The sequence below is a fragment of the Eutrigla gurnardus genome (genome assembly GCF_963514095.1).
Source record: "Eutrigla gurnardus genome assembly, chromosome: 4".
Lineage (NCBI taxonomy): Eukaryota > Metazoa > Chordata > Actinopteri > Perciformes > Triglidae > Eutrigla > Eutrigla gurnardus.
The window spans coordinates 25,626,014-25,641,013 of record NC_139918.1 but is presented as its reverse complement, the minus strand read 5'-3'; the positions used below and the strand labels follow the sequence as shown (position 1 = coordinate 25,641,013).

The 15,000-nt window shown below is 41.1% G+C and overlaps 1 protein-coding gene across 2 annotated transcripts in view; it reads left to right on the top strand.

The window, feature by feature from the left end:
- The window catches only part of eif2b3 (eukaryotic translation initiation factor 2B, subunit 3 gamma), a 32,361-nt gene that overhangs the window by 10,569 nt on the left and 6,792 nt on the right, over positions 1–15,000 (top strand). For both annotated transcript variants that reach the window (XM_084007511.1, XM_084007510.1), the window contains exons 4-10: positions 1,280–1,439; positions 1,625–1,736; positions 8,919–9,008; positions 13,658–13,791; positions 13,982–14,172; positions 14,778–14,840; positions 14,952–15,000. The exon at positions 14,952–15,000 is cut by the window's right edge and continues 100 nt beyond it. In XM_084007511.1, the coding sequence (XP_083863637.1) occupies positions 1,280–1,439; positions 1,625–1,736; positions 8,919–9,008; positions 13,658–13,791; positions 13,982–14,172; positions 14,778–14,840; positions 14,952–15,000 (799 nt within the window). The remainder of the gene's footprint in view (positions 1–1,279; positions 1,440–1,624; positions 1,737–8,918; positions 9,009–13,657; positions 13,792–13,981; positions 14,173–14,777; positions 14,841–14,951) is intronic.

Below are 15,000 nucleotides of genomic sequence, written 5' to 3'. Positions count from 1 at the left end.
TCCGTCCTTTAACAGAGAATGGAAGGGATGCTTTAAAATGAGTCTTTAGGAAATCAATCACCGAGATCCTTGTTTTCCCTCTCCTTGTGATGTTGGAGCGGTGCTGTTCTTGGATCAGTTCGTAGGAAGGTGCTAAAAGTCAGCCAGCAGAGCTTGTTGTTCTTGGTGAAAGGGGGAAGGTAGGAAGTTATTTATGTGATTATTGTGTCAGTCTCTGCCAGGAGGACGATAGAAAAACCAGCCAGGCCTTCATGCAAACCTATTTGGATTTTTTTGTTAAAAGAAATTTGACGTGGCCTTGATTTATTTTACCTACTTTATTTTTTTTTTCTGAGATTTGATCGCTCGCAGGCCTGAAAAGCAAACACGTCAGATATGTCATCTGTGACGCATTTAAATGGTCCTTGAAACAATAAATGTGAAGATTAAAACTAGTGTAACTAGTGTGTGAATGTGAAATACCCCTTTTAACGCGCACGGGTCTGTGATGTCACAACTTTTTATCCGTACAGGGTTCATACGGGTGCTGGAAATCCTGGAAAACACTTGGATTTTAGTGTGGTGTTTCCAGGTCTGAAAAGATTTAGAATAAAGGTCTTGAAATGTGTGTTCTATGACATCTATGATAGAACAGAGAAAAGAAGATCTCCATATTTGAGGGACTGAAAACAGCATTTTCTGACATTTCTGCATGAAAAAGGACTTTTGATGAAAATAGTTGGTGATTATATTTCTGTGGATCTGTTAGTGGAATTAGTTTTCCTTTCATTTGTGGTCCTTCTGTAAAAAGCTGTCTCCAAACATCATGTTGGTTGTTTAGAGGACAATAACATCTCATTTAATGTGAAGAACAAGTGACATAATAAGTAGACTGAATACTGACCATTGGATTGATACACATATGGAGTTTACCACAGCTGGAAGGTGCTGGAAAAGCATGTAAATGCACCTTGAAATGCTTGAAAAGTGCTTGAATTAGATTTTGGAAAGTCTAAGACCGAGGTGTTTATGTTGCTGCGTATATTTCTGGGTCGTCTCCGTGTGGAGATGACTGTCGTGAGTGAGCAGACCTCACTTTATAAACATGACTCGCCCTTCAAACTGTACCTCATACTTTTCTGTGTATTTATAGGCCTTTATGTGTTTGTGGGGTGAAATCACAATAGGTGGGGAGGGTACAGGCCAGAAATCCTCTATTCCTGGAAACCAGTGTGATCTGGTATATTACTGTTGCACGCTGATCATGTGAATGGTTCTTTGTCTTTCCCTCCCTGTTTAGACCGACGTCCTGGTGGTGAGCTGCGACCTGATAACAGACGTGGCGCTCCACGAGGTGGTCGATCTGTTCAGAGCCCACAATGCAACGCTGGCCATGCTGATGAGCAAGGCCCACGAGTTCACGGAGACGGTCCCGGGCCAGAAGGGCAAGAAAAAGACGGGTAACGGAGGGGAAATATTACCGTTACTGTAGATGTTACATGTGTGACATGATGCTCATATTATGTATGAGTGTGTTTAATATACTCATTTTAATTCATTCATTTCAGTGAAGCTCTTAATGCTTGTTATTGTGTAATTGGCTACTCTATAATTATATATATATATATTGTGTATTTGTTCCCAGCTGAACAGAGGGACTTCGTGGGTGTGGATCAGTCAGGAAAGAGGCTGCTCTTCATGGCCAACGAGGCCGATCTGGAAGACGGGCTGTCAATTAGGAAGTCCATCATGAGGAAGTAAGTCAAAAAAATCCCAGATAATGTTTATCAAAATAACAGAAACATATTTTGTCTGTTTAGTTTGTCCGTCTCTTTTGGGTTGTTTCCCATATGTGTACCGTTTATGTAGTACAGGTTGGTTTGTGTGTGTCTGAACTACTTGCAGCGCTGTTATCCAGAGTTTTTTACCCAGAACCTTTTGGCAGCGCACCAGTTGTTGTCAGCTGTAGCATGCTAGTTGGATTAGCGCGGTAAGCCGGGTTAATAAAGCTCAATGGACCACGATTTGTGTCAAACTGTATGCCGACATTGTTAAACTGAACCGGAGCGGATACACTTCAAACATTGAGTTTAAGGCGGCATCGCCCAAATGTGTCAATGGAACATAAACACCCTGGGGGGGTTGCATTAGGTATTTCAGGGATTTATTTTTACATTTATTTATTTTTTATTGACAATTTGCCAGTATGTGTGTGCCTTAACTGCTAAAGTAAGAATAATTTTGATGTTAATACATTTTTTTTGTTTGCATTTCCTCTATTGTACCGATGGTTACACCCCTGCAGATAAGTTTGGTTTAATTTCTAATGTTTTGAGATTTCCATCTCTTAGACGTCTCCCTCCACCTCCAACGGGAGTGCATGGTATTTAGTTTGATCACCAGCATTAAAAAAACATTTAAACAACACTGCATAATCAACAGATGATGTTTTCGGGACTCTTTCTTCAGTCGTTTTTTTTATCTTTGTGGTGCATTCAAGGCTCAATATTGCCGGCAAGAAAAAAGGGTTTATTAATTAGGTGAACTGACCCTTTAACGATGAGCGTTCGGGGGTAAATATGTTCTACGTTGGTAGTTTCTCGGTGGGTTTAGAGAGCAGATGTTTAGCTTTCTAATCGGAGTCGGTGTGTTTTTAAGGCTCTGAAGGCTTTGTGGCGGGTGTGTGGGATTTTTGTTACAGGAAGAGTTCTTGAGGTAGGTTTTCATTTCTCAGTCCTGAAATGCATGTATGTGTGAGAGCGGGTGTTTTGGGAGCTCGTAAATACTTCATGGAGCCAAAGCCACTGTAAATTCTGGCCAATAAGAGGAGGAGGAGGAGGAGGGGGCAGAGCAGCTGCTTGCATGCTTCCCTGCACAGAGAAATATTCACACACACACACACACACACATAAATGCTTATATGAACACACACAGAGATGCATAACGTCGAGGTGGACAATGATGGAGAGAAAACACTCACAAGTTGTCATTGGTGTTATGGAAACAGTCCACGGGGAAACATTTATGGCTGACATTGAAGGACTTCTAAGATTTAAATAACCTCTGATCATATACACACACATCACACAACCTTTACAAAACAGATTGTAAAAAAAAAAAAAAAAAAATGGCCGTAGGTATTACATACCAGAATAAATTCCTGGAGTTCTGGAGTTTTATAACTCACCACTGGGTATTTTTACAAGATCTCACTGTTCTGCACATCACTACCCTCCAGTCAAAGGTCACGTTGCCTTGACAACATCATACACACTCCACAGGTGCCTTCCTTTTGTCATTTGTATTTTACAATTTTGTATTTTATCCGAACTTGACCGCACAAAAAGGCGAATTTCTTTGACTTATTTATTCATTTTCAAAGCCAGATTTTGTTTCTGTTCTGATGGAGCATTTCCAACACTGACCCAGTTCAAGCTTTAATAACAAATCTTATTTTTATTTTAGTTAAAAGTCAGTTATCTATCTGTCACCCTCGTTCAACCTCAATCTCCTTGTCTTCTGTTTCCCACATGGTTTTAGGTGTATTACCTCAACATTCTGCACATGTGAGATAGTTTGACCTGGAAATCGCTTAAAAAGGTGTGAAAGGACTCCAGCGGAGCTTCCCACTCGCACATTACAGCTCCACCTGTCTTTGATGGAGGCGCGGAGGAACGCTGGACTGTGTTCGACTGACGTTTGAATCATGAGAACGCTTCAAGCGAAACCGTTTTAAGGGTTTTCACGTTTTGGTCGCGTCGTTTAGTTCCAGCGCGTATAAAAGCTTCTGCATTTTAAAAGCTACGCACGGTTGCATCAGATTTTTTTAAAGAGGCGTTTTCTTAAGTGCTCTGACCTTTTTATAAAGATATTGGATCTGGGATTGTTTGTGCATCTGTTAGCAATGATGGCACAAGACAAGACGGGGCTGAAAACCCACCCAATCAACGCAGATGCCACTGAGCTCCAAACATGTAATAACTTCCATGAGGTTCAACAGAAGGCCAGGATTACGTTGATGCAGAAACACATTTATGGAAACAATGAGAATATTTCCAGCTGTTTTACAATATAAATTTTGATCACGCTGTACTCGACATACCACCTACTAAACCTACCATCAACATATGCTGGTACCACATAAGGGAAACGTTAGTGTTTAATGTCTTTTAATTATTGGCTCATCGCGATTTTTGAAAATGTCACACTTATGAATCACTTGGCAGCCATAAAACCTAAAATCTATCGTCTGCTTTTCATTTTTTAATATTCCAAAATGTTATGATTATTTATCTTTAACCTTATGGATCAAACAAAAATGTTGGTTACGGCTTCTCCAATTTGCTGCATTTCTCTTTTTTTTTAATTTGTTGTAAATTGAAAATCTTTGTTTCTCATTGTTTGTTTGACAAAATATGTAATTTAAAGGACATCATCCCCACTCATTGTTTAGACTTTAACAGTATATAGACCAGTGATCTTCAACAGGGGGGTCTGCAGAGTTACTGCAGGGGGTCCCCGAAATGATTTGATCCCAAACTTGCTTTCTTCCAAAAAATAAGAGAAACCAAACTAGACCGGCTGGTCCATGTGCACTTTCACACGTGTGAGTTAGCTCAAATTAAGGAAGAAGAGCGTGGTATTAAAGGGGAATCACACACATTTTTTATTTTGGAAGGCAAATAGCTGCATGCCCTGAATACGTTGTAAGCTCCTCGGGCCGGTTGGCTCTGTAGTGGAAACCTGACTAATGAGGGTATTAACAGTCATTCTGCTGTCTGACTCATCGTCCGCTGCAGTGTGTGTGTGTGTGTGTGTGTGTGTGTGTGTGGACTTGAGTGGTACTTTAGTAGTCCGTCATTAATCCAACAGTTGAGTCATCTTGCATGCAGAGGCACTAAATTCCTGCTCCCCTTGACACCGAGCTCTACAGCACTCGCAGCAACCAGAAATCACATGACGCGGCCGCCGCCGCCGCTGGAAAAAGCAAGATGTTTACCCTTGTTTGGAAATGCAAGATGTTTGTTGTAGTTGGATTCTGCTAAGAAGAACTCGTAAACTAATAAACTGGCTGGCGCTTCTGCATTTTTTGATCAGAAGTACGTGCAGGCCCTTTAAAAACAAGCAGGAATATATTCTAGAAAATAAATTTTAAGTCTTATTGCATCTTAAGTTCATTTTCTTTTGACTCGTGCAAACAAATGAAATGAAGTAAGTAAGTTATATTTTACTGAAGTAAAAGGTTGAAGATTCAGATTCAGACAGATGTATTGGTCCCAAGAAGGGCAATTCATTTGCAGCTTACCCCCGTCCCTTATACATCCCTTATACATCCCTTATACACCCCTTATACATCCCTTATACATCCCTTATACACCCCTTATACACCCCTTATACATCCCTTATACATCCCTTATACACCCCTTATACACCCCTTATACACCCCTTATACATCCCTTATACACCCCTTATACACCCCGTATATACCCCTTATACACTCCTTATACACCCCGTATATACACCCCTTATACATCCCTTATACACCCCTTATACATCCCTTATACTCTCCTTATATATCCCTTATACACCCCGTATATACACCCCTTATACACCCCTTATACACCCCTTATACACCCCGTATATACACCCCTTATACACCCCGTATATACACCCCGTATATACACCCCGTATATACACCCCGTATACACCCCTTATACACCCCTTATACACCCCTTATAAATCCCTTATACACCCCGTATATACACCCCTTATACACCCCGTATATACACCCCGTATATACACCCTGTATATACACCCCTTATACACACCCCTTATACACCCCTTATACATCCATTATAAATCCCTTATACACCCCTTATACAGTCCTTATACATCCATTATAAATCCCTTATACACCCCTTATACACTCCTTATACATCCATTATAAATCCCTTATACACCCCTTATAGCCTGACACTTTTAAAGACACCTGTTCCTTCTCTCTCTCTCTCTCTCCCCCTCTCTCCCTCTCTCTCCCTCTCTCTCCCTCTCTCTCCCTCTCTCTCTCTCTCTATCTCTCTCTATCTCTCTCTCTCTCTCTCTCTCTCTCTCTCTCTCTCTCTCTCTCTCTCTCTCTCTCCTGCCCACCCGCAGGTGCCAACAGTGATGTCACATGCTGGGTGTTCCTATAAATTCCAACCCCAAAAGCCCACAGTACACACACACACACACACACACACACACACACACACACACACACACCTGGGGAATGTTGTATGAATAAATACATTTGACAAACACCCACAGAGCGTGTCTGTGTGTGTGTGTGTGTGCACACACATGTGTTTTTATGCTTTTTCATAAACTGGCCTGACACAGATGGACACACACGGCTTGATTTACGGCCGTCAGCATCTGGTTGTAAAATATGTGTGACCAAGCAACCGTCCCGAGTGACTCGGTTCTACCGCGAGGCTGGCGAAGCTGGAAGGCTTGAAAGGAGGAAGCTGGAAAATGTGTAGGAAAAGTTAGGCTTTGATGAAAGAAGGGGGGGGAACGAGCCAAGCAGAGGTGGAGGTGTGGCATCAGTCACTTCTCATCCAATCACACGCCATGTTCAATATTCTTTCCTGGATCACTGCAGGTATTTTATTTGACATGTATTTATTTGTTATTGCCGAGTTGTGTGTTCATGTTAAAGAGTAAAGGGGGGTTTTATGGCCTCTATAGACTCAGGTGTTTTCAGTTAATGTGGCTGTTTAGACTTGTTCTCAGGTCTGTGTGGGCGTGGATAGGCTGTGATTGATTGAGATCAATTGACTGACTTTAACTTTGTAAGACCCCTTAAGGCAGGACAAATTACACCTTTTATCATTCTTATAGTCAAACTTTATACGTATTTATTAAATGATTTGTGGCCTTGTCAATTCCCATCAAAACACAGTGTAGATGTTGAGATGTTTTAAGCATTTATTGCCATTCACACTCACTTACACACCTACGGGCAGCTCAGAGTCATCAATTAACCTGCAAACTCCACACGGGATCAAACCCCCGGCCCCTCGTGCTGTGAGGTGACCGCTCTAACCGCTTCACCACCGTAGCGCCCTCCTTCCACCCTATTGAGGGAATTAAACTTGCCACAAATGTCCACTTGGACTCAAGGATCAACCGTCACTAGAAATACTTGCATTTCCCTTTGGATCAATAAAGTATCCATCCATCCATCCATCCATCCATCCATCCATCCATGCATCCATCCATGCATCCATCCATCCATCCATCCATCCATCCATGCATCCATCCATCCATCCATCCATCCATCCATGCATCCATCCAGTCGTCCATCCATGCATCCATCCATCCATCCATGCATCCATCCATCCATCCATCCATCCATCCATGCATCCATCCATCCATCCATCCATCCATCCATCCATCCATCCATGCATCCATCATTCATCCTTCCATCCATCCATCCAGATAAATTAACAGTAAAGACCTCCATCCTCAAAAGAAACTAAAAACAGGAAGCTAAAGAAACTTAATGACCAGAAGAAGACTGTTTTTTCCGACGCATCCTTTCGCCTCCCTTTAAAGATGGGGAACCAACTAATCACAGGTCCGGATCACCTGAGGGCAGCGAGGAGAGCACCAGGCAGGTAACGAGGACGTGACACGAGCTGCAGTGTCACTTCCCTCGATGGCACGAAGTCCTCCGGTGACGCCCACAAGACGTTCTGCTGCAGAGAACCTCAGATATGTAGTTTCTGTGATTTCAGCCGTTATAAATCAATGTGTTCAGATTCCGAACATCACTACGAACAGCGGAGAACGCGTCTGCTTTTCATTTTGTCAAAGTCACGTTGTTGTTGTGCGGTAACGAGACGCAGACTTTTCAAATCAATCCACTTTCACAACTTTAAAAATCTTAATCATTGAGGCATGCTTTAAAAAAAAAAAAGGTTAGCAGTAATGGAAGGCATATATATATATATATATATATATGTGATATGGAGTAAAACATGTAAAAGCGGCGGTATAATCCTTTAGGACCAATGCACCCTGTGGTTTTTATGATGTAATGATTGAGGAAGAGGAGGAGAGTCGTCGGAGAGGATGAAGGAGGGGCGAGCGTGGATTTTGTTTATTGAAAACCTGGAGGATGAAATGGTTTTCTTTGGCTCTCGCTTCGTAAATGTCATATGTTAAAGGCGTGTGTCCACGTGTGAATAGATGTTGACCCCCCCGCCGTCGACATAAACCTGTCTCGCTGCCAGCGGCTCTATGGTGGCGACACCTACGGGAGCTGACGGAGGACAATAGACAGATGTCACAATCTGCTGACTTTTAAGTGAGCCCATGGCTGGTGTCTGGCTTTCTTCCAATGTTCCTGTCCTGTTAAAAGGGCCTTTCAGTCGATGGGGAAGCAAACATGAGACATAAAAACAGCAGGTGAGGAGAAGAATCAAAGCAAATTGTCCTCCAGGTAGCAGCCGTGGTTATAATGGGTGTCATGTATGCAGAGCGGAGAGCCTCCACGGATTCTGATGAATATTCTGTGTTATTTCAGCCGCTGTCTGAAAATCTCATGAAACATGAAATTATATGGAGACGTTGTTCTCCCTCTTTCTAATGTGCACTTTGACTTTTTTAATGTAAAATCTGTGTTTTTAAATTTTCTTTGAAATAGTTCTGTTGTTATTGTTATCATTATTATTATGATTATGTGATATATGTTGGTCTGTCATGTCTTGTGTTCTTATTTGTAAGCTGCTACTGGATGCTTGGAATTTCCCTTGGGATCAATAAAGTCTCTGTCTGATACACCTTCTATAAAATAGGGAAATGGGGGCAGTATGTTGATTGCAAAAAGCAGATTGCAGATATTTTGAATAACGTCTGTCTCTGCCTGTCCCTCGTCTGTCTTTCCCCTGCAGACATCCCAGGATGCACATCAAAACCGGCCTGGTGGACGCTCACCTCTACTGTCTGAAAAAAGCCGTGGTGGACTTCCTCGCCGACAACAAGTGAGTTAAATAATTCAATTTCAAAATATATAGCAAAGTATTCACTTTTGTTACGTTACAGCTTTATTCCAAAATGGATTAAATTCATTTTCTCCTCAAAATTCTACACACAATACTCCATAATGACAAAGTGAAATGTTTGCTAATTTATTAAGCTTGTAGCTTCATACTCAAAAAGACTTGACGCTTTAGTTGGTGACAAAGGTGCTTCAACAAAGTGTGGATTCAATTCATTTTTCTTCAAATTCACAATATCCCATCATGACAAAGTGAAAAAATGTTTTTTTGCAAATGTATTAAAAAGTAACAAACAAAACTATCACATAAGTATTCACAGCCTTTGCTCAACTCTTTGTTGAAGCACCTTTTGGCACCAATTAAAGTCACCAAGTCTTTTTATGTGATGCTTTTTAATACATTTGCAAAGATTTCAAACTAGCTTCTTTCACATCGTCATTGTGGGGTATTATGTGTAGAATGTTGAGGAAAAAAATCTATTTAATACATTTTGGCATTAGGCTGTAACATAATAGGGCTGTAGATCTGTATATGTGTAGATCTGTAGATCTGTATATGTGTAGATCTGTAGATCTGTATATGTGTAGATCTGTATACAAGTAGATCTGTATATGTGTAGATGTGTATACGTGTAGATCTGTATACGTGTAGATCTGTATATGTGTAGATGTGTATACGTGTAGATGTGTATACGTGTAGATGTGTATACGTGTAGATCTGTATACAAGTAGATCTGTATATGTGTAGATGTGTATACGTGTAGATCTGTATACGTGTAGATCTGTATACGTGTAGATCTGTATACGTGTAGATGTGTATACGTGTAGATCTGTATACGTGTAGATCTGTAGATCTGTATACGTGTAGATCTGTATACGTGTAGATGTGTATACGTGTAGATGTGTATACGTGTAGATCTGTATACGTGTAGATCTGTATACGTGTAGATCTGTAGATCTGTATACGTGTAGATCTGTATATGTGTAGATCTGTATACGTGTAGATCTGTATACGTGTAGATCTGTATATGTGTAGATCTGTATACGTGTAGATCTGTATATGTGTAGATCTGTATACGTGTAGATGTGTAGATGTGTAGATCTGTATACGTGTAGATGTGTAGATGTGTAGATCTGTATACGTGTAGATCTGTATACGTGTAGATCTGTATACGTGTAGATCTGTAGATCTGTATACGTGTAGATCTGTATACGTGTAGATCTGTATACGTGTAGATCTGTAGATCTGTATTCGTGTAGATCTGTAGATCTGTATTCGTGTAGATCTGTATTCGTGTAGATCTGTATAAGTGTAGATCTGTGTAAGTGTAGATCTGTATTCGTGTAGATCTGTAGATCTGTATAAGTGTAGATCTGTATATGTGTAGATCTGTAGATTTGTATATGTATAGATCTGTATACGTGTAGATCTGTATACGTGTAGATCTGTAGATCTGTATAAGTGTAGATCTGTATATCTGTATTCGTGTAGATCTGTAGATCTGTATAAGTGTAGATCTGTATATGTGTAGATCTGTAGATCTGTATTCGTGTAGATCTGTATAAGTGTAGATCTGTATATGTGTAGATCTGTAGATCTGTATAAGTGTAGATCTGTATATGTGTAGATATGTAGATTTGTATATGTATAGATCTGTATACGTGTAGATCTGTATACGTGTAGATCTGTATACGTGTAGATCTGTATATGTGTAGATCTGTAGATCTGTATTCGTGTAGATCTGCGTTGTGAGCAGAACGGTGTTAAGTGTGTGCGACCTACACGGTCAAACAGACGTTCACATTGCAGCGAGTGTTAAACATGGTAGCGTGGTGTGTCGGCTTTGAAAGAACCTGTTTGCAGCGTATTCCAGCCAAGGTGTTAATTTGTTTTACTACGTGTCACCGAGGCAGGCTGTTAGGCCTTTAGCCTCTGAAGTGAAGCAGTGTCACCGGGAGCCCTGTGTGGCTCCCCTGGCACTACATGCATATACAAGCTGTATTATATTATTATACAAGTATTTACAATAGGGCTGCAGCTATCGATTCTTTTTGTAATCGATTAATTTAGCACTTTATCGATCGATTAATCGAGGAATCGGATAAAAAAAAATTGCGTTTTTAAACAACCAAAACAAATAATGCATAATGAAAATGATGTGGCTGTAAAATGATCAAGCATTTCTAAAAAAAAATAAACAGAGGTATTCATTCCAACTCCAAAATTTGGCTCCAAAACTAAGCCCATTTATTAAGTGCCAGTGAGAATTTAACAACAATACAGTTAAATCAACTTGGATAAAACATGGATAACATTTAATTTACGTTTTGTTTTGCCAGCAATGGCCCTTTCCTCTCCCTGCCCTAAATATGTGTGTATATAGTGTACTTCTTCTGTGCCATTTATGTATTTAGCTTTCTCTATCACTACAGTAACTGTTTGACCGTTCTTTTCTCTGCTCTGAACTCCTCCGTGTCTCCCGTTTGGGCAAACACAACAACTCACAGCCAAGCGTAAATCAGGCTTTCCGATTGGCTGTAAAAGCCGCTACGGGAGCCAATAGGAGCGTCCGATGCAAAAACGTAACTCTATACGTCACTCGCAAGATGGCGGATGAGAAGTGATCGATATACATAAACAAAACGGAGAAATGCGCCACGGAGACGAGGAGACATCTAGTCACATATGTTACAACTTTACGCATTCGTTTTGTTGTCAGAAATAAATCGCTCACATGGGCAAGCAGGATACCGTCGTTTAGCCCCGATACTCTCTGTCGTTTACGGACATTCTGAGGCTGACTTTCCGCCATCGCGCCAACTAAATTCAGAATGAATGACCGTGTATGACGCGCTGGTGTGCTTCCTGAACAACGGTCCGTGTGGAACAATCGGATCCCTGCACATAGGCGCGTCATAGGAATTTAACGAGGCTTCGAGGCAGATGTTTTGCCTCGAGGAATTTTCATAATCGAGTTAATCGAGTAACTCGATGAATCGTTGCAGCCCTAATTTACAATATGTCTGGCGCTTATTAGTGATGACGTAATGACGTTAGGTAACGGGTGCAACAATGCAGTCGGCTCTTGATTCAGTTTAATTCACAAAAAGAAGGAAAAAAAGTGTTGCAATAGAATAACCTTTGATATGTTCAACAGTGTTTTTGTTTTCTATATCTATTCTCATTAATAAAGGTTCAAAAATACAAACAAATCAGCTCTAAAATTAACAATTAATTCAATTTAAATAAATAATGCGAGATGCGTTGACGAGAATGTCCTCATAGTGACACACTTTAAGAGCAGATCTGGGGCCGACACATTCAAAGACTGCTTGTTTGATAACGGGGGGGATTTGACCCAGACGAGGTTACGAGCTACGTAGCGGCGCCGAGCGTCTCCAAACAGACTGTCGGTTCTGAACATTTTAGTTTTGGAAACGGTCCCGTTGAAAAGTGGAAGCTTTGACTAAAAGGTATGATTGTGGAAGTCTTTCATTTCCTCCCAAATTTTTATATTTGAACCATTTTTAAATGGAGCGTGTCCAAAGCCATCACTGATTTCTTACTTACACTTGGAGGGAGCACTTCGCCGTAGAGACGTACATGTCACATGACGTCATCACATCACTAATGCACCGTCTACCTCCACCGACATACATCAACTCTTTTTAGATGACTCATTTCTTTCCTCAGCTCTTTCCCTGGACTTTCTTTAACAGCTCCTCTCTCGCTCGAGGAGAGAAATGGACAGAGTAACTGTTGTTTTTCTCCTGTCATTCACATGGAAATCCTAATCTCCCCTTTTAAAGAGAGTGTGGGGGGGGGAGGAACGGCCCAGTGCAAAGAGGAGGAGAAAGAAATGTAGACGGGGAAGTAACCTCACAGAGAGAGACTTGAGGCCGAGCTCCTGGATTTTGTACGTCATTTAATTGGCTTCTGTGCTAACGATCTACTCAATCACCATAATCGTACATGAGCATCATTTGACTTCCTTTCTTCATGTGTAATCTCTGAATGTTTCTAAGAAGACACGATCACTACTTTGAAGATTATCTAGATAAACAGCTACTTTTATTTTATTGTGGCCTTATTGTTGACAACGAATGTGACGTGTCACCGTCTCCGTCATGAGTGCCCTGTGTGGTAATTCATTGTAGGATTTCTGTTTATTTCAAGGAGGATTTCCTCTCTGTTGATACCGAATCAGGTGTTGATCACAAATGGCTGTGAAGAAAGATGGTGTGAACACAGAAAAATCATTAATTTGAATATTTGCAAAGTCACAGCAAATGTGTGTCGACCACCTCGGCTGTCTTTTTTTATCTTTTAGATGCAGAGCACCAAAGGAAACAGGAAGTTGCTCCCCCACAAACTCATCTCCTTAGTTTTTCACTCACAGCTTCTAGAATAATAAATGAATAATACATGTATTTATAACGTGCTTTCCATCAGTCAAGTATAAACAGTTCAGTAAAAATAAAGAACAGTTCAGTAAAAACAAGAACAATCCACAGTAAGAATAGAAGGAAACGTGCCGTTGTCAGGTCGGCACATCGAACCAGGATTTCTTTCCAGGATCACGTGATCTACGAGATCTTATTCTCATCTCTGCTCTTCTCCTCGGGTCGTAGGTCCATCTCGTCCATCCGTGGCGAGCTGGTTCCGTATTTGGTGAGGAAGCAGTTTTCCAAAACCAACAGTCCGAAAATCAAAGACGACGCCGACGATCGGGACCAAAAGATGCTGGACGGCTCCACGAACCACGGTGCGTTCAAATACACACATCCAAACAATAAAGGGGGGGGGGTGTTAACAGCGACAGCAGCGTAACATATTTAGAATAGCTCTGGGATTCATGAATCATCACCGAGGACCACAACAAAGCCTCCCCACTACCAGCATGTGTGATGAGTTTAGCTCCTAACTCATGTCTTTTGTGTTTTTTGATGGTGCAGAGCTCCTCATCTCCTCCCCAGACGAGCGTCTCCTCCAGCTGGCCCAGGAGCGCTCCTGCTGGAACGACCACCGCGGCGACATGAGCGAGGCGTACCACGGCGGGAAGCTGCGCTGCTACGTCCACATCTTGGAGCAGGGCCTCTGCTGCCGCGTCAACACGCTGGCCGCCTACATCGAGGCGAACCGCCTGGTGAGGCAGCAAACGGTTCAAAACGAAACTCAGTATGATTGGAGGGGATATGGTTTTATGTGCCCAGATATGTTTATTTAGGTTTTTGAGTGGGGTTCCCAACATGTAACACAATAATACATAATAACAGAGAAATGGCAGAAAAAGGTAGATAATCATAATAAATACAAAAAAAGAAAAGAAAAGAAAAATAGATCAATACAACAACGTAAATAAAGAATAGAATAGAATAAATCAAGGTGGAAATATCATCTCAGACAAATGAATGAAAATATCATGATAAAAAAGAAAAAGATAATATATATGCTTAAATACATAAGAATAAGAGTAAAAAAAACAACAACAACAAAATCAAAATATCTACATAAAATATTAGAACTGCAAAGATTAGTTGATTCATATTCATGCAACTATTTTAGCAAAAATAATCTTTGTTTCCAGCCTCTTTGTTTCTTTGACATGTGAAGATCTCTATGTTTTGGGCTGTTAGTGGGTTAAATAAAGAAAACTGCAGAATGCATTTTATTTTTCACATGGTCATGCCTCTGATTCTTGTGGACGTCACTGTTTTCCGTATTGAATTGTCTCCTTCTCGTCCGTCTCAGGCTCCAAAGCTGTTCGAGGAGCCGGCAGTCCACCCGTCTGCTGTCATCTCTGAGAGATGTCAGGTAAACCTGCTGTTTTATCTCTACCAGAGTCACATGACCTCATTGGAGAGGCCTGTATATGTATATATGTATATATTTATGTCTGGAACGATGTTGCCGTGTGCACCACAGATGGGATCGGACAGCATCATCGGAGCTCAGTGTCAGGTAGCCGATAAGA